At 39.8% G+C, this 19,870-nt stretch overlaps 2 protein-coding genes across 3 annotated transcripts in view; both read left to right on the top strand.

Moving 5' to 3' along the window:
- Window positions 1–3,359: 3,359 nt before the first annotated feature.
- Nudt12 (nudix hydrolase 12) lies at window positions 3,360–9,997 on the top strand. Of its 2 annotated transcripts, XM_051190873.1 has the most exons (6): window positions 3,361–3,628; window positions 4,238–4,827; window positions 5,362–5,529; window positions 6,860–6,973; window positions 8,304–8,503; window positions 9,588–9,991. In XM_051190873.1, the coding sequence occupies exons 1-6, from the start codon at window positions 3,423–3,425 to the stop codon at window positions 9,696–9,698; spliced, it is 1,389 nt and encodes a 462-aa protein (XP_051046830.1). In that variant the 5' UTR covers window positions 3,361–3,422; the 3' UTR covers window positions 9,699–9,991. The 2 variants fall into 2 exon arrangements, with proteins under 2 accessions (XP_051046831.1, XP_051046830.1); XM_051190874.1 differs by lacking the exon at window positions 5,362–5,529 and having other exon boundaries at window positions 3,360–3,628; window positions 9,588–9,997.
- A 2,735-nt stretch (window positions 9,998–12,732) lies between these two features.
- LOC127226600 (uncharacterized) overlaps window positions 12,733–19,870 on the top strand; it is a 117,464-nt gene continuing 110,326 nt past the window's right edge. Inside the window, exon 1 of the mRNA XM_051190669.1 lies at window positions 12,733–12,761. Coding sequence (XP_051046626.1) covers window positions 12,733–12,761 — 29 coding nt within the window. The remainder of the gene's footprint in view (window positions 12,762–19,870) is intronic.

Below are 19,870 nucleotides of genomic sequence, written 5' to 3'. Positions count from 1 at the left end.
AATTAGACGACCACTAAACACCAAGTTACCCAAAGGGTCACATAACTTTTATAGGCTTTGGAAGATGAAATCATAGAAAATTAAATTCATAAATGCAGCAACCTTGTATTGTGGGTTTCAACTCTGATCCTGAGAGTATTTCATGTGTTATAATATGTATGCACATAATCCCGGAGGTAAGGTGGAAGCTACACACAGTATTCTATAAGGACTACATAGTAAGTCTGCAGACTCTGTTTCATATCATGTAAACCGAGGTTTTTACAGAGTCCAGTTTGTGGAAAGTGATGTAAGGGAAAGACAAGTTGGAAGACACTTAGCCCTGTTCCAGAATAAAGTCCTGAAACATTACAGTTTTGTTATATTTTAAAACTTGAATATGTCCAGGTGGTGGTGGCACATGCCTTTGATCCCAGCACTTGGGAGCAGAGACAGGTGGATCTCTGTGAGTTCAAGGCCAGTCTGGTCTACAGAGTGAGTTCCAGGACAGCCTCCAAAGCTCCAGAGAATCGCTGTGTGGAAAAGCAAATAAACAAACAAAAACTAAAAACAAAACAAAACAAACAAAAAACAAAATAACAATAAAACTTGAATATGAAAAAAGTGGGAAGATAAAGTCCTCAATGGCACTCAACTGTATTGTAGCATATGAAGGAAATTTGGCGAAGTGGATGAGAAATACCGGAAGACAAGATCGTTTCCACAGATCATTATCTCATCGTCAGCACTTTTCCCTGCACACCTCCACATGGGGGAAGAATTAGCGGCCTTTCCCACCTTCACTCAGAAGTCCAGGTTCCCTATCCCACCCACCCACCCACCCCATCCCAATCTCCAGCCCCGTGCAGTGGGTGGCCTTTAAACTACATCTCCCATAAAGCTGTGCAAGGACGGTGGCCCTCCACCGGAAGTCCTGAAAGCTACCTCCAGGGCTGGGAGCAGTGAGAGCTGAGTTTGCCCACGGAGTCCTGGGTCGCGGTCGCGGTTTCTCTGCTGGCACTTGGGTTAGTAGCCCCAGCGGCGGCGTCATTGGGCCTCGAGACCATCCAGGGCGTGCTGTCCCTGGGCGTCCCTCGCGGTTTGGTGGTGCAGCCTGGCAGGGGCTTAGAGGGCGCAGGCGCGGGACGCGGACCTGGTGCAGCCTGTGGGCTGTGGCTGCTAGAATTTCCAGCCAAGTTTCCCATGGGGTAAAGCAAAGTACCTCGGATGCGTCTCTCCTTGAGAGAAGGACTCGTGCAGTAGAAGAAACAATCCCTGCCCAAGGCGTGTGGCCGAATGGAGAGACCTGCCTGCGCGGGTTGCTCTCAGAGGTTGAACTGGCTTTGACAGCCCAGCGAGTGCCATTTCTTAAATGATGGCTGGGGGCTTAGTTGATAGGTTCACTCTGAGGCCTTGTTCTATCCTGCTAGAGCCATGCTGGGCAGGCCCAGGGCCCCCCGGGTTACTTATTAGTAAAACTGGATGTTTGTTTGGTTAAAATCTAGTTCCTTTAAAACTCAAGTCTCTTCTGATTGACCTCTGGGAATGACATGGGGAAGCAGGAGCAAGGCTTTTATCCTGCCCCGCCAGCCTTGCCTTTCCACAGCGCCCAGTTAGAAATGGTTTACAGGCATTGCAGGTAGTGCAGCCCCTTCCCTGGAAGGCGTCCTGGTGGTATTTCTAAATGACTTTTGTATTGAGAAAGGTAAAGGACAGGGGACTTTTTTTTTTTTTTTTAACTTCTTAGTCCAGAGAATGTTTGTGCATACATATTGCATCGATGGCAGTGTATGGCACGACATTTTTGTGTGACCAGTGTTGCAGTCACCCCGTAGTGATCTGAGAGGACAGTGAATGAGTAACCATGAACTCTGGAACCATGACCTCTGAACAGGGAATAGTGAAGCATTCAAAGTAAACTTCCTTGGAGAAACTGTGCAACGGGAGCGTGGGAATGTGATTTAAGAGAAAGGGACATTGGAAGACACTTAGCAGGGCTTCATGTTAAGTCCTTGAATGTTACAGCCATGGCCACGATATTTTAAAGTATTTTTAAACTTCAGTATGAAAACAAGTGGGAAAATAAGTAAAATAAATAAGATCAAAGAAAATTGATAGATGTAGCAGTTACTCCTGGTTTCACTGCGTACAAATTTTAAAACAAGTTTCTTGAGTTAGTCTGGGGAGTTTTAAGCTATTTATACTAAGTATTTAATTTTTTTATTTTATTTACTTATTTATTTATTTTTATTTGCATTCCGACCTCTGTTCTTCCTCTCAACTTAGTGTGCCAGGATTTGTTGACTCCCCTTGGAGGTGGTACCCTTTGGGAGGAGTGGATGGGGGTGGGCTGGTGGGAGAGAGAGCTGTGGTTGGAATGTAAAATGAAATTAAACTATGTATGAATAACAGAAGACACAAGCAGGAAAGCAGATGCCAAATCAGAAAGTTGATCTTTGACCCAGTATTTTCCTCAACTCAGTACCAACTACACTGCAGGTTTAACTAGCCGGATCGCTATTTCAAAATCCAAAGGATAAGGCTTGCAGCAGAACTAGGAAGCAAGACTAGTTTGTAGCTAACGGATAGTTGAAACACAAACCATTTTTTTTTTTTTTAATCTGTAGGGGTTTTTTTAGCACAACTCTGGACAACAAATTTAAGATCCATGACTTTGCTTTGTTTACAACAAAACAATACCAGGGCAGTGAAGGGTAAACATTTTAAAAACTGCTTCAAGGACTATAGAGTAGCCAACAAAAACTCTACCCAACAATAGGTACGAAACCGCATTGTCATCTAATCTGTGACAAGGATAACATTGCAGTGCAAAGAGACAACGATAATTTCAAGAATGGTGCTGAGTCATGAATTATCCACAGATGAAAATAAATCCTGACCCAGTCTACCCCGCATCATGAACAAACCTCAGTACCATATGGACCGCAACATTAATTATGGAAGGTTAACCAGTAAATTGTTTTTATGTGAAGGTTTTAAAGCTCCTGAATAACTGTAGAGCCATAATTTTTGAGAGGTGACATCTATGACATAGCATAGGATACTGCTTATCATCTGCTGAAACATCTGCCTCTAATGTCACCTGCTTTAACCCTGTCCCTGCCATGCCCCTGCTATGTTCATCCGTATCTCAGATGCCCACTCGTTTTTGTGTTGTTACCGCCCCTCTACTGTCCCAAGCTCCAAATCTCTGAGATCCTACTCCCAGACGCATAAATGGAATTATAATTCTCAACTGGTAACAGTTTTGAAGTCTATATGGCAGTAGCGGTTGACATGAGTTATCTTTTGACTGGTGTATTACTTTGGAAACCTACTGTTCTTAAATAATATTCATCCATCCAAGCCAAAAAAAAAAAAAAAAAAAAAGCAACTGCAAATAAGGCTTTTCTTGTTTTGTTTGTCTTTGTTTTAAGGAAGAAATGTCATCCGCAAAAAGAAGTCTAAAACGGGAAATAATTTCTGAACTCCACTGTTCCGCTGCAGAAGGAGATGTTGCCAGGTTGGCAGGGATACTCAGTCATTCTCCATCCCTGCTCAACGCAGCCTCTGAAAATGGCTGGACTGCCTTAATGTATGCGGCAAGGAATGGGCATCCTGATGTTGTCCAGCTTCTGCTTGACAAAGGGTAAACACCTTAGGGCTGTACCACCTAAAGGGTGTGTGCTTTAATTTCTGCTGTCTTGTCATTTCACCTTGTCCTGTAGACAGCTTTATATCGATGGGCTAGGGAATAGCTCAATGCTCAGATTTTTGTTTGTTTGCTTTGGGTCAGTGTTAGGAATTAAGACACAAGTCTTCCTGCGAGTCAGGCAAGCTCTCTAACTCTGAGCTACATTTGGAAAACAATTTAGAGAATAATTTCTTAATTGAGAAGTTAACCCTTCATACTTTGTCAGAAAGAATGTCTGTAAGGAGTTTAATGCCTTTCTTCTAAATAAAAAGTGTAATTCTCATTATGGCTACCATGGAGTATATAGAATGTTTGCATTTCTTTATGGCATAGAGAGACACATTTTTCATTTTATCCAAATGTCTATTATCATTAACCTTTCGTTTCTTACAACTGTTACATGATTCTTTTAACCTTCAGTAGTGAACTACGAACCAAATGATGAAAAAGAAAAAAACGCACATTAAAAAGTGGGGCTAAATATGTATTTTACTAAAATAAATACAAGAGAAAAAATTGTACTTCTCATTTTATTTCTCTTGCCATTTGTTTCCTTCTGTCTAGATGTGACAGGTCACTTGTCAATAAATCAAGGCAAACTGCGCTGGATATCGCTGTATTTTGGGGTTATAAGCACATAGCTAACATGTTAGCTAATGCAAAAGGCGGGAAGAAGCCTTGGTTCCTAACCAACGAAGTAGACGAATGTGAAAATTATTTTAGCAGAACACTGCTGGACCGGAAGAGTGACAAAAGAAATAACTGTGACTGGCTGCAAGCTAAAGAGAGCCACCCGGCCACAGTTTATATCCTGTTCTCAGACTTAAACCCCCTGGTTACTCTGGGTGGTAACAAAGAGAGTTCGCAGCAGCCGGAAGTCAGGCTCTGCCAGCTGAGCCACACAGATGTAAAGGATTACTTGGCACAGCCTGAGAAGATTACCTTGGTGTTCCTCGGAGTAGAACTTGAGATGAGAAAAGGATGGCATGATAACGCTGAGGGAGGGCCGGTGGAAGACCAGGATGGTTTGGTTGCTTGGTTTGCCCTCGGCATCGAACCTGTCGCCGCTGAAGAGTTTAAGCAAAGACACGAAAACTGTTATTTTCTTCACCCTCCGATGCCGGCTCTTCTGCAGTTGAAAGAAAAAGAAGCCGGTGAGGAGAGGAAATGCTCGCCCGTGTGGGTAACGGTCTGGCTTTAAATCGAGTTTGGAGGGTGTGTGTGTGTGTGTGTGTGTGTGTGTGTGTGTGTGTGTGTGTAAGAACAAGGTTAATAGTAGCTACTTCATAAAGCACGGTTGTAGGTATATAGGTAGAGTGGAGACGAGGATCCTTACTAAGAGTGGATCCGTTATTGTGTCCAGGAGAGGCAGCAGATCAGAATGGTAGTAATGAAGGTAGATTTTTCTCTTGCCATATTGAATATGAAACTGAAATGAAAAATAGCTTCTTTGAGTAGCTATCATAATCTAGCTGTGTGATATTTTTATTTGTGAGATTATTACAATAGTATTTATTGTACAAATATTGAATAATAAGGATTCATCATAAAGATAAATACTTCAGCCATTGCTTAAGCAGTAATTCAGAAGACAATGTGTGTGTTTAGTGTAGCTTCAAAGCATTGTATCTGCGTACTACTCCACTTTTGCATGGAAATAAACACTTCTTATGCTTCTTTTTAAAAAGGGGTTGTAGCTCAAGCACGATCTGTTCTCGCGTGGCATAGTCGATACAAGTTCTGCCCAACCTGTGGCAGCGCCACTAAAATCGAAGAAGGTGGCTATAAAAGAGTGTGCTTAAAAGAGAACTGTCCTAGTCTCCATGGCGTCCACAACACATCTTATCCAAGAGTTGGTAAGGCTTTTCTTCATTTGAAGCGGTCTCTCTCTCTCTCTCTCTCTCTCTCTCTCTCTCTCTCTCTGTGTGTGTGTGTGTGTGTGTGTGTGTGTGTGTGTGTGTGTGTGTGTGTGTGTGCAGGTGCCCCGTAGACCAGAAGAGAGTGTCATCCATTGAGCTGGAGTCATGGTTCATCGAGAAGCATCCAGTGTGGTGCCAGGCTAAGAACTCTGGTTCTTTCTAAGGGCTGCAAGCACTCTAACTGTTTGCTACCTCTGCAGCCCCGAGGGTTTGCTTTTGTTTTTTTATTTTTTGGGGGGTGGTGGTGGTGGTGTGGAATGTTGGTTTGGTTTGGTTTGTTGACAAGAAAATCTGAACTACATGGAATCTAGAGTCAGAAGATAGTCTGGTAAGTTTTGAAGAGGTAAAATGTTGACATTTTTACTAGATGTATGTCTTGATTATTGAGTAAAAGACTCCTTGTTCACCATTGGTCACGGCTGACTTCTAGCTTAATCAGTTCATGAATGTGCTGCGTTGGAAAGCGCCATTTCAAAGCCAGTCAGTGTGACTCCTTTCCACGCAGGAATCATAAAGTCTCCCATGGTTCAGATCCTGTTGGAGACATTACCCAGCCTTGGGCTTATTCTCTACTCCTAGTCACTGCTGTGTCTCTGCTCTAGCTGGAGAAATCCCATAGTCTAGCCCTTAAAATTGCAGGTGAAGTAGATCCACTCAGCAGATCCTGATGAAGTCTCCAAGGAGGAAGTGGGCGGCTTAATGACTATCTGATTTCCTTGCCAGGGAACACTGTGTCCTGGCCCTCTTCGGAATCTAGTGAGGAGGGTTTTTTTAAATTAATGACTTCTAGAGAGAGTAACTGTTTTCAAAGTGTTATTATTTTAATGATGCCAACCTAGAGAGCCACGTTCACCTTTAAAAGCATTTTAATGAGGGTTGGGATGAAAGGAGGAAATTTACTGTATTTTTTTGTTTTAGTAAAAATGTGAATTTTTTTCAGTGTCCATGATCTACTTTAACTTGTGCCTAGTATACCTTAAGTACAGAGTAAATGTTGCTAAGATTGGAATAGTGGATGGCAAAAGCATCTTCCCTTCACTTACTAAAAGTACGCTGTGCAGTTTCTCAGCTGTTTATCAAGCACATCAGAGCAGAAAGGAGGTGTCATACAAGTAGGAATCTTGTCCCTATAAGAATCGTGTCCCGGCACATTGTTATTGCATGATGAGTCCAGTTATATTTCCTGGTACCTGTGTGTCTGGTTTAATTGTTTGGGTTTTTTTTTTTTTTGTTTTGTTTTTTTTTTTTTTTTTTTTTCTATTTACAGATCCAGTAGTGATCATGCAGGTTATCCACCCGGACGGAACCAAATGTCTTCTAGGCAGGCAAAAGAGATTTCCTCCAGGCATGTTTACTTGTCTCGCTGGATTTATTGAACCTGGTAAGCCTTTTCTGAATCATTTTTCGAATTTTGAAACATCTCATATGAGATATAGTCCGTAATAAATGCCATGGTATAAAATGGAAGCATTTAAAACTTTTACTGCATTTTTCTTAATGTATGTACGTGTGTGTGTGTGTGTGTGTGTGTGTGTGTGTGTGTGTATACACATACATATGAGGGTGTGAATTGTTAAGAACATACAACAACTTTGTGAGTTTTCTCCTTCCAACCATGTGTGTCCCAGACTTAAGTTATCCATCTTGGTGGCAAGAACCTTTACCTGCTGAGCCACATGGCCAACCCCAAAATACTTACAACAGTATTTTAATCCAGAAATTTAAGCACTGCAACATTTCCAAATTTTAACAATTGAGGCAATTTGTTTGTTAAAGATTTAGCATTTGCTTTGTCTTGCCTTGCTTTTTGACCAGCAATCCAGGTGGCTTACACCACTCTTCAGTGCTGGATGTAAGGGCTATATGATTGTCCCCAATACCTGCATTAGCCTCCATACCTGCATTCACAAGTGTAAACATCCTCCCTGACCTTTCCCTGCAGTGACCATCAGCACCTTATAATACATATGTATAGATTGTCAACTTCACTAGCACACCAGTTCTGTAGGATAAAATGTTCTCTTTCATTCATTTTTACATGTCAGTCAGAACCCATGCCTCACATGTAATAGGATCATAGTAGGTATCCCAAAGCAAATGAGTGAGCCTGTATGGATTAGTAATGATTACTCTCAACAGACAGTTTTAGTCTCCACTGTTACAGTAGTAAATATGTATTCCTGGCACTCAGCTGGAAACACCTGTATTAAATATTCAGATCCTTCTACAACCTTGCAAATTGGGCACTGTTACATTACTTTCACAGGTATTATGACACAAGGGCTGTATAACTTGCCCCAAATTACAGCCATAGAAAAGGGCTTTAAACCCAGGCAGTTCCACTCCTGAGTCCTTGCTCCTAATCACCTTGTTGTGCTGGTAAGATGTGGACACAAAAAGTACCACTTCTAACAAAGAAATTATTTGGAATGGATATCTTCTGTGAAAGGGAAAGTCAGTCTTCCCCAATAGAGTGTCACTGAGTATATCAACCAGAAGTAGTTGGCCAACACAAATGTACGATGGTTGTTGGCATTTTGATGTTCTATCTGTGGCCACAGACTTCCAGATGCAACACTCTCCACTTCTAGACTTAGCATTCACTGAATGAGGCTCTTTCCAGAGTGATTTCAAAATGTCTGAAGCGTTTGGAGCTCACAGCATCCAAGTCATGTTCACCAGCCACTTGTTCTTTTGCCTTATCTGATTAGGGGAGACAATAGAAGATGCTGTGCGGAGAGAAGTAGAGGAGGAAAGCGGAGTCAAAGTTGGCCATGTTCAGTATGTCTCTTGTCAGCCATGGCCAATGCCCTCCTCCTTAATGATTGGTTGTTTAGCTGTGGCGGTGTCTACAGAAATTAAAGTTGACAAGAATGAGATAGAGGATGCCCGATGGTTCACTAGAGAACAGGTAAAGTTCAATTCAATTTCCTTATTCTATCGATTGTTCCCTGATAGTATTGGTTTGGGCATGAAGCAAGGAAGCAGATTTCAGCAAGCCGGATGAATGGCTGCAGCCATCTCATTATGAATGGATGATAATGTAATTGATAATTCCACATAGGAAACGTGCACTGCTGATGTGTCCTGTGTGCCATTTCAAGTTTCACAATTTGTTCTGGCTAACAAAGTATTTCTATTAGTTCAGACATATCAAATATTAATCTCAGATATTTACATTAAAGCAAATAACTCTCAACAAATCAGTAAAATTGCTTGAACTCTTTGAAGTTTTTATGTATTTTGAAAGATAGTGCTGAAGAATATAGCTTGCCAAGAGTTTGAGAACAGTATATAGTGGATCCCAGGCCAGCCTGGACAGCAGAGACTCCATCTTTTAAAATACGTATTTATTTCCATTTTTATTTTATATTATATTTGTATATATTATTCTTTTACATAATTATAATCATAAAATATTTGATATTTCTTATGTTTTATAAAATATTTTACTACTTTAATATAAAAATATTTTATATTTGTATTTTCTTTCCATGTATATAAAAAGTAGAAAGAAAAATATACTGAAGGACAAGACAGATGTCATTAAATGCATAAATATGTAATAATATATATATTCACAAGAACGTTTAAAAAATTACATCTTTAAGTAAAAGAGGCAAACTAATGGACTGATTTTGAGATTTGTTGTTGTTTTTGTGTTATTTTACGAAGTCCAAAATTTATATAGAAAAAAAGGACTCAATGTAATATTAATGATGTAGAATCATTTAAGGATTTGCCCTTATAAATTTTTTTTTTGTACTCACAAAAGAAATTAGATTGTTGTTTCAGAATTTTAGGAAAAGGAACCTATACCAAAAAGTTAACCTCCTTTGAAGTTAAGTGCAGAGCTTGTATTTTGCCTTTATTCGTGGCTTCCCTTTCATGTGCCCTTCTGGAATGTTTAAAAACTGAAACATTGACTCACTAAAGGCACTGGGAATGCTTTATTACCTGGTCCTCTAATGTGTTGTCTCTCGGTTACATTTTAGGTTGTGGATGTTCTTACCAAAGGGAAGCAGCAAGCATTCTTTGTACCACCAAGCCGAGCTATTGCACATCAGTTAATCAAACACTGGGTTGGAATGAACCCCAATCTGTAAATGAAAAATACTAGCATCTGCTGGAGTATTATTTAATTTTAATACTACTTATTTCTCAAATAAGATTAGATATATTTTTTGATCTTTAAAACCTATAACATAAAATTTGGAGGCCTCAAAAATATTTTAAATGTTCTTTCCATTATTAACTACAAAATTCACAGTTTTGTAAATTAGAAATGATGCCTCAACCTGTAAACATTTTTGTAATGCTTCACAATTTTATCTTGTAAAATGAACTGTATTTGTACAAAGAAAGATCATGTTGGAATGAAGCATGCTCTAGAAATGGGATGAACATAAATCCACCTCTTGCAGAGACTAGATTTCTTGTTGCAGAAATGCATCAAAATAACTTTAATAAAGTCTAAGCTTCAATATGTGTTTAATCATCTCATTACTATTATCCTGGCCTATTGTACTAGTGATAGTACTGTTACAGTATTACTTCTAGTTTAATCTGACTAGTATTCATAATGATTTTATTTTACCCATTACTGATCTCAGAATACAACAGTAATGGGTAGAGAACACATGCACACCAATGTTTTGGGGACCTCACTGTTAAACCCAAGCTAACTACTACATCTGTCTGTTTTACTTCTACTTAAAGTTGTTATTGTTTCAAGTGAAGATTCTCCAATTTTCCATTAGACTTTAACATTTCATAAAGGAATTCTTGAAGGCAGAAACTAAATCTCAAATATATTTGCATATTAAATAAAGTACTGGATTTATTTAATTTTGTGATGAGGGATGTATTATGTATTTCTTTTGGCAAGAAATATATATGTGTGTGTGTGTGTGTGTGTGTGTAATTCCCATCAGTATTCATTACACTGAAATATGATAGTTTGGCTTTGACCTTATTTCATCATATCCTAAGCACCCTTAATTAGTATACTTTAGAACTTAATTGCTTAGATCTGAGAGAAAGTAATTGCAATATTTCACAGTTTTATAATAGACAGGTGTATTTTACTTGGCTGTCTTGCAGTTGTTTTAACTGTATAAATGTACACATTTGACCTCTTAGCTATTCTATTCAAACTTGAAGAGACCTTAGGCACAATAAATATTGAACATAATGAATGTAACAGTTTGTAGCATGCAACTAAGAACTAGATTTTCCCTGTAATAGGAAACAGAAGCTACTCCCAACAACATCTATAGAATAGGGGCCTAGAAAAATGGCTCAGACATTAAGATCCTTGCTATGCAAGCATGAGGGCTCCTCTGCACCCATTTAAGGATCAGGGTTGGTTCAGAGACATAAATAGCTAACCCCAGATGTAAGAAGGCAGAGACGTGAGTATCCTGGGGGCTTCTTGTCTAGCCAGTCTAATGAATCAGTGAACTCGGTCAGACACTGTCTCAAACACAAGCTGAAGTCTGGGGATGACTCAGTGGATAAGAGCGCTCTCCATTCACTCTTGGGAAGGACCAGTTTGGTTCCCAAGGTCCTCCTTAGGCAGCTCACAGCTTCCTGCACCTACAGCTCCACAGCACTCAGGACTATCTTCTGGCCTCCTCAGGCACCCTCATGCATGCTTACATAAGACACAGACACACAAACAGAGTGACTGAAGACTTCAGTGACTTGCACCTCTACCCCTCCCCGCCTGCACACGACATAGGTTAAAAGGAGTGATGATAGGAAGAATTAACTTAGCTTATGAAATGTTGTCAGTTCAAATGTTTGATACAGTACTTAAGTTTTTTTTTTTTTTAAACCTAAATAACACTTTGTCTGAGAACGTACTTCACTAGTGAATACTGCTGCCCAGTTAATGAAAGCTTGTTACAATCAGAACTGTAGATCAAACCAAAACCTATACAGGACATTTTTATACATGGTAAGTTGGAGCTATGTAAGTACACTAAACTATATTTCACTAGACCCAAGATAAATGATTAATGGGTGTTTATTGGGGAACAGTTACACAGAACAATACAAAGAACCACGCTAGTGTTTCTCAGCCCTTCCTACTAGATCGGCTGACCCCCCCCCCCCGAAAGACCACACAAGGGAAAGCCACACCTCAAGCTTCCTTCTTTCTGGTTTCATCTGCCTGAGGTCACACCCATGGGTGTGTGGGTGTGTGCCCACCATTACTGCATTAGTTCACTGCAAGACTACAGCAAATATACTTGATTATTAATAAATACGATCGACTGAAGTTCACTTTTGTTCCAAATATGCTTCTTTAATGTTAAAAAGCAAAGTAAAATACAGATGCCAAAGCATATAGATTTAGTTTCCAGTTCCTTCTGTTGTTGTGGGAAAAAAATCAGTGAGTAAATTACTGTTTTTAATAATCATTCCTAAATTGTGACCTTGGGGAAGTGAGAAGAGATGTAAATGTAATGACTGCTAACCAGTTCTTGTAAGGAGTAGGGTTTTTTCCGCCCGCAGCTGGTCTTGTCCCGCGGCCGCACCAGCCCCAATTAACACACAGAGACTCTGTATTTGATATAATGCTGTTGGCCAGGTACTAGTTTCTTATCAGCTAGCTCTGTCTTAAGTATTAACCCATTTCTGTTGATCTATGTATTTCCACATGGTCTCATCTTTCCACTGGAGAACCGGCTGGCGTGCTGCTCTCTCCAGACTCTCCATCTTGACTCCTCCTTCCTACTTCCTCTTTCCTCCTTGTCTCCTAGTCCCACCTATCTTGCTTTCCTATTGGCCAACAGTGCTTTATTCATTAACCAGAATGAGAAACATATTTACAGAATGACATCTCCCATCATCTCCTCTTTTCTGTTTAAAATAAAAAGAAGGGTTTTAACCTTAACATAGCAAAATATATCACACAACAGTTATCAAGTAAGAATCACAGTTAATAATATTTAGTCCATTAACATTTAGCAAGATTTAAGAAAATATCCCATCATCTATTCCATCTTTGTGAGTCTAAAGTCCTATATGTATGTAACTTATCTTTAAGCCTAACTAAAGAAAACTATAACCATAACTATCTATCTTCAACTCCTTTAAAGACCACAGAAGGATAATGTATAAACTCTCGAAATGACAGAGACATCTCGTTACCTGGTCAGGTACCTGAAGTTCCTCTGTAATGTTTCATCTTCAGCCCATAGGCCATAGTGTGTCTGGGAGTTGTAAGTTTTTTCTCCCTAAATAAACATCTATTCGGCCTATTTGTTTATCCTGATACTTATTTAACTACAAAAAGTTCTAGAGGGACAAGTATCACCCAGATATCTGATGGAAATCAGTGTACCACTGCATTACAATATATTCTGTTTGTATATTGTGCTTTTAATGTTTTGATGAGTTTCTTTGACACAAATAGAAATTTTAGCCTTCATTGTGTGCATGAAAAATTGTATATTCCTTTCCTTTTATTATTCTTTGTTTTAATTTGATTTTTTGTTTTTGCACTGCAGTCTCACTGTATCCTAAGAAAGACTCAAAATAACAATCTTCAGGCTTCAGCCTCTAAAGTTCTTGGATTACAAGTGTGTCCAGCCTTACCTGATGAAAGAATTAAAGTTTCAATTTGGTGCAGGGGTGTTGCCTAGTGGTAATAATACTTCTGTAAGACCTTGAAGGCACTGGGTTTGAACCCAAGCATTTAAAAAAAAAAAGTCTACTTAAATCTTCAGTTTTGCAGTTTGCTGTAAAATGTACACACTTACGTCATCAATAATTAAAGTCAGTCTATCTTAATTCTTTGTCTACTATGGTCAGTGTTTGGGTTTTGTGAATTTTCACTTATAAGTTTGTGATGAATTGAAGACTCAGAGCCTGACCTGGCAAAGCAAGCCTATAATTCCTGATAATCAGGCCTGAGGCTGGAGGATTGCAAAATCAAGACCTGCCTGAATTAGAGTGACACTTAAAGCACACTGGACAACTTAGTGAAACCCTGTCTCAAAATAAGACATAAGAAAATTGGTGCGGAACTAGCTCAGTGGTAAAACACTCACAGAGCAGCGTGTGCTTCAATCCACAGCAACCTAGACACAGAGAGCAGTAAAATCTCGCATTGATGTGAAAACTAGTCAGCCTATTCACGATCCAGACAGCTGTGAGTAAAGAGAAAGCAGAATGCAACATTGAGACCTCGAGACAAAGAAAGCAATGAACAGTGAGACCTGAGATAGAAGGAAGAAGCAGCTTTGAAGCCACATATGAAGGACATATGACAGCTGGACTGTGTGGAGGAGGCAGAGGCTCTATGTAATGCTGGCAGAAAGTCACTGAGTAGGCAAGAACTGCAGTAATTGTGAAAATAAATACCAAAAGCAACCTTCCCTCTTCTATACCATTTGTTGTATTCTTCCTTCTCCAAATACTAAGGTAGAAATCAAAACAGCTTCTAAAATAAACATTGATCTCTTTTTTTTGTTTCGAAATCATTTTATGGTTTCATATACATCTATGTATATGATGATTTTTAGCCGTTTCTGTCCCCGTTTCTCTCTTTCACCACCCCCATCTGTAACAAATCCTCCTCCTCTTTTCCAAGTGTATGTTGTATGTGACCCATGAGTTTAATTAGAGTGGCTCGGATGATTCTGAGTGGGCGGTTCTTTACCGCAGTGTGGGCATCATATTGGTGACTACAGCACTGAAGAAAATGATACTCCCTGCCCCCTACCCATCAACCCTCTCACCCCCAGCTAACATTAACTGCCAGTAGTCCCTCCAGGAGAGGTGAAGTGGGCCTCCGGCCCACTCCCCATCTATGCTGCAATGTTGACTAACTTTTGTATGGAGTTTTGTCATATATAACAGATTTTCACATAATTTTTTGTGGTTATTTAAATATAAATGGTCTAAGACGATATGGGAAAATGTAATCAGCACCCTGAATTCCTGATTGGAAAGCATTTATTGTCAGCTGTAGATTAAGCATCCAGGGCTGGAGGGATAGCTCAGCCATTAAAGGCTAGGCTCACAACCAAAAGTATATATATATATATAAGCATCTAGACATGTTAACTGGGCCAGCATGTAGGTTACTTGTTCTGTTCATGCAACTGAAGGAACATACAGCTATTCCTTGGTAGAAGTAACACTGTAGGCTTTTTCTGTTCCTTCCAGATTGTATTTCACATTATTTTTATGTACTTATTTTGGTTTTGCGAGATAGGGTTTCTCTGTATTGCTTTGGAGCCTATACTGGAACTAGCTCTGATGACAAGGCTGGCCTTGAACTCACAGAGATCCACCTGTCTCTGTCTCCCAAGTGCTGGGACTAAAGGCATGTACCACCAATACCCAGCGTATTTCACATTGTATTGCTCAGGGGACCCAAAGAAACAATCAATGGGCATGTCTCCCTTTCACAAATCCCATGATAGTAGTACTCTCCAGAATATTGGGGGGGGGGGGTGAGTAAGAATTTTTACCATAAAATTTAAGTTAAAGAAACTAAACCTATCTGCTAATAAATGTTTCTTATTAAATAATTTCTTTTCTTTTTCTTTTTTTCCTTCTAAATAGAAGTCTGATAGGAAACCTGTAGCTGAAGGAATAAAATCTGTCCTGCCTTTCCCTGGTGGCTCAAGGGAGTTATACTTGTCCAACTAACTGTCTCGGTCCTTATGGATTAACCTTCTTCTAAGCACTTAGCCTGTGAAGTGGCTTCAATTTCAGGATGACTTTCCTGCCAGGAGTAGAAATTAAATAGTACTCTCACCTATATTAGAGAAGAGAACAGACAACTGATGGAAGGCAGTAGTTTTTGTTGTTGTTTTGTTTTCTTTCTCTTTAACCTGCCCATTTCACTCTAATCTGACATTGTAGTCTGTTAGAACAGTGTGGCATCCTGCCTTATAAATATTTAATTACTCGGGTGGCAGAGAGCTGACGTCATCTTTGTCGGTGGAGACAACAGGTGATTTAAATGCCATCTACCTAGCAGCTGTGCTGCAATTTCTTAGTTAGGTTTGCTTGTGTTTGTTGAACAGGCTTGAAGATTCTAGTAAGTACCAGTTCTTTTGTTTGTTTGTTTTAGTGTTTTTTCTTTTCAAAAAATTGTGAACATACTATTTAAAAGATGCCCCAAAGACATGTGCAAATTGAAACCGCAGGGGATTAATTGGTCCTAACCACTTTCATCCCCTCTCCATCATAAGTAAGGGACTCTGCTGTAAGTGTAACCATAAATGTGAAGCCAATGGGAATTTAGTGTGCTGTGCAATGTTGAGAAAATACATATCTGGAAACCTCAAAAGTTATCAAGGCTGTAATGCTATCTAATAATCACTTCCAATGAGACCCTTAATTTGTTTTGTACATATAAACCAGGTTTGCCATACTAATCTCTTAAGTTCCTAGCACTCTTCTATCATTAGTATTTTGCATTTTGATACTCTAGCCTTGAGGGTCAGGAGAAGCCACACTTCAGACCAGTTCTGTTGTTATTTAGAGTAAGACATCCAAACACCGTACTGTAGCCACACCTTTAACCTTTAGGTCTTATGACTTGCTGAGGACAGTTTTGAACTTTCTGCCCTTGAGCCAAGGTGTAGTGCAGCCATCTTTACGGGCACCTACAAATTCCCCCTTCTTAATATAATTAAATAATACCTGTGCTTCTGCTACAGAACAGATAGCTATGCCCGTCTTAGGTTGTCTGCTTGCACCTTCCAATCTTACCGGTGATGGGAACACACATTCCGTCATGCATGGCCTGTCTTAGGTTGCCTGGAGGCAAAAAGATCTTACCCACTGGTGATACTAGTCTCTGTAGTAAATATCATTAGGGGATAGTGAATATAGCTCCATGCCATGCATCTCTGAGTCAACTTTTCATCGAAAGTTCACAAGCAAGCTCGATAACATGTATGTTTTTGTGGCTACAGCACAAGGAGAGGATGAATCGAGATAAAATGGCCTTTTAAAATTGTTCTGGGATGTCCTGAGAGGCTTTAGCTATACCAAAATCTAAATCTGCCTATCCAATTACATCGTATCTAATGATTCATAAGCATCATGTGTAATTCCTAACAGAATGAGCTCTGACTTTTTCATCCATAAACAGTTACCTAGTATAGCAACATTAATGATTCCAGAACGAATTATTAACAATTGACACATAATTGACTAAATTACAATTCTCATAATTTCAATTCAACCAAAGGACAATAAAATATTCTCATGGTGAATGAAGTATGAATAACTCCACAATTCTGAACCTTTTCTTTTTCCCTCTGTAAAGTCCAATGCACTGCTGCTTGTAATTTCCAAAGATAAATTTGAGATACCACAGTCCTTGAGCACTAAATATTAACTACAAAACTTTTGTCCATTGCCTGCTCAAACACAGAAGAGGGGCTTTAGCCACACATCACCTTCATGATAGTGTTCAGTTGTCCTAGATGAGTCCTTTTTTCCCCAAAGGGAAAAACTGGCAAAACAAGTTTTGTGTCCAAGAAGTGGTGCAGCTGTTAAAGGTTCAGTCCTTGGCTGGATTCCAGGATGAAAACTTACATCCAGGTCTGGGAAATCGATGCAGCAGGCTTGTTGAGAAACTGGAAATCTCTAACTAAACTGGAAATCTCTAATCTCCTTTCTTGAACCGATTGTTTTTTGTTTTCTTTCTCAGACTGTAAAGTTAATGACATCAGGGGGTCAGCAGCTCAGGTTCAGCGGGTGTCACTCAAACTGGCTTAGACAGGACCCTGCAGTTTCAGATCTGGTTTTCCTCTGCTGCACACATCTCACCAAACAGTCTGGCAGCCACAGGGCCTCATTTTATTCCTGTGAGAAAACACAAACATGCTCTCCATCCCATATTAGGACAGGACTGGGTCCTTTCCATTGTCTGGTGCATGGATCTTTCCATATGCTTGGGCCAAAGTTGCACCATCTGTCCAAAGCAGATTGCTCACAGCCATCCACATTCAAAAATTTTAAAGAGTGCATGATTTAATGAATCATGTGGGGGCACAACTCCTCTCTCCTTACTTTTAGAAGTTGTGTTTTCAAGGAGCCGTGATCATGCTCCACAAGTCCTTGACCTTGAGAGTTGTAAAGAATGCCTGTTCTGTGTTCAATTTTCCATTGGGCACAGAATTGCTGAAATGCTTTACTAGTATATCCAGATCTATTGTCTGTTTTTATAATTCTTGGAACTCCCATGTAAGCAAAGCATCTTAAACAGTTATTTACCACATGCTTAGTGGCTTCTCCAGTTTGTGCAGTGGCCATTAAGATGCCTGAATACGTATCAATTCCCACGTGTCCTCCCTTTTTATTTTTTTAATAAAGCGATACCTGGCTTAGGTCAGCTGGGGAACAAATACCTTACCCATCATGAGGAAATACTGTCCTCATTCCCTGTCTTAGGTGGCATTGATCCTGTCATTGTTTATCACTTCTCCAGCATCTGTAGCCACACTTAGGCTGATTCACATTACACTGCCCAGGCCATGAGTGTCTGTCAGGTGACACTTGCCTGTCTATTGTACTTGTTGCAGAATCCAAATGCATGCACCCATACCCAGGACCCCGAATAGGGAATAAGCAATAGACCCAGACCAGTGCTGTACCCAATCCCCCATGTGGGACATGAAAGTTTACCAATTATGTCTTTAAAACCCCCTTTTCAGTCACTTTTCTCTGTAAACAGTATTTGGGAATTTGGGTGTTCTTCTTTCCAAACTGTATCCTGCTGGTAGGGGGTGCTGTCATGGGGATCTTAAGAAGATACAGAAATTCTGGCTGTAGTCAGCAAGGCTGCCTTGTCCCAACTGCTTTGAATGTTGAAGCACCTGGAACACTGTTTCAGGGGGGTCTTGCTTGATCAAACCATGTTAGTCTGGTTTCTGTGGAAACAAAAATAGAAATCCTTTTCCCCCAGTAACCTGTCCTTAGACTTAAATTTTGAAGTCACAGCATTTTTTAAATCTATAAATTGGATTAATCCAGCAGCATTTCTTATTTCTTTTAACAGTTGTTGCTATTCCCTCATCTCCCTTATCTGAAGAAAGACCCTATGTGGTTTTTTTTTTTTTTTTTTTTTTTTTTTTTTTTTGGACAATGCAGCAGCTTATGGCAGAGTTCTTCCTTTATTAAAGTTTCCTCTTCCCACTGGGATTCAGATGTTAACCATTTTGTATCATTCTCTTTATTGGGGATCAGACTAATTGTTACTTTTCGTCTAGTTTCCTCCTCTTAGTTGTCTCTAGTTGTTTTTTCACTTTAACTCTGTTTGTTAGTAAGGCATCTTTGACTAACCTCCACAAAGAGAAGGTGGCTATCGGAACACTGTCAACACCCTCTTTATGTAGCTTCTTCTGTAGACCTGATTTCACTTGTTCCCAATCAGGAACATTGAGTCCTCCCCCGGTCAGAAACCAAGGACTAACTTCCTCTATGGTGTCTGCAGCTTTACTTTTAGTTTCTGTTCCTTGTTGTTTTAAAATCTTTCTCATTTTGATCCTTCATTTCATTCTTACCTGAAGCAATTCCCATATTGTTGTACGTACCTTGTTTACCCCAATGTGCTCCTGCCAGCTACAGAGCGACCCCATCCACGATTCCTGTCTTTCCAAATCTCGGTGGAACCTCCAATTGCCAACCTGCACAGCCTGGGACCAAGCTTGGCGGAAGGTTTTAGGATTGAAACACTTAACAGACCACCATGAGAAGTAAAGAAGCTGTTGCCACTGTTTATTACAGAGAGAGATGGGCTTATATACCCAAGCCAGGGGATGAACTAAGCATATGAGGAAGTCATGCACCACCCACACCTGTGGTCAAGGTACACCTGCACTGCACCGGAAAGTTCTGAAAACAACCTTGTTTGCTCAACCTTGTTTGCACGGAAGTTCTACATCTGGGTGGGGAGAAGAGAGCTGTAAGGGACAAGTACTTAAATTTCCCAACAACACGCACATATTTTAATTTGCCAAATTCTGCAATATGAGTAATATCCATTTGCCATAAGTGATTAGGAAGCAAGTCTCGGGGATTTACTCCTACATTAGTTACAGGTAAATATAGTGGGCTTACATTACATTTTTTGACAATTTAACAAGTTGTCTCTCTAGTCAAAACAAATTGCTTTCTTAGTCTATTACTATTTTGATGATGGAAGCTTTTTGACTGCTGAGCTCATTCTACCTGAGATAAAGCAACCATTTTTGTTAATCTATCTGCTCATTCCCTTCAGCCAGTGGGCTGGGAA

This window comes from Phodopus roborovskii, unplaced genomic scaffold, assembly GCF_943737965.1.
Source record: "Phodopus roborovskii unplaced genomic scaffold, PHOROB, whole genome shotgun sequence".
In the NCBI taxonomy this organism is placed as follows: Eukaryota; Metazoa; Chordata; class Mammalia; order Rodentia; family Cricetidae; genus Phodopus; species Phodopus roborovskii.
The sequence above is the reverse complement of the archived record's forward strand: the minus strand, read 5'-3'. Positions and strand labels throughout refer to the sequence as shown.

Bases quoted from the DNA above. Each gene is read 5' to 3' on its own strand.
- Nudt12 (XM_051190873.1), top strand. From the start codon at position 3,423: ATGTCATCCGCAAAAAGAAGTCTAAAACGGGAAATAATTTCTGAACTC. The intron at 5,530-6,859 runs GTAAGGCTTTTC...TTCTATTTACAG, and splicing joins CACATCTTATCCAAGAGTTG to ATCCAGTAGTGATCATGCAG. The intron at 6,974-8,303 runs GTAAGCCTTTTC...TTATCTGATTAG, and splicing joins CGCTGGATTTATTGAACCTG to GGGAGACAATAGAAGATGCT.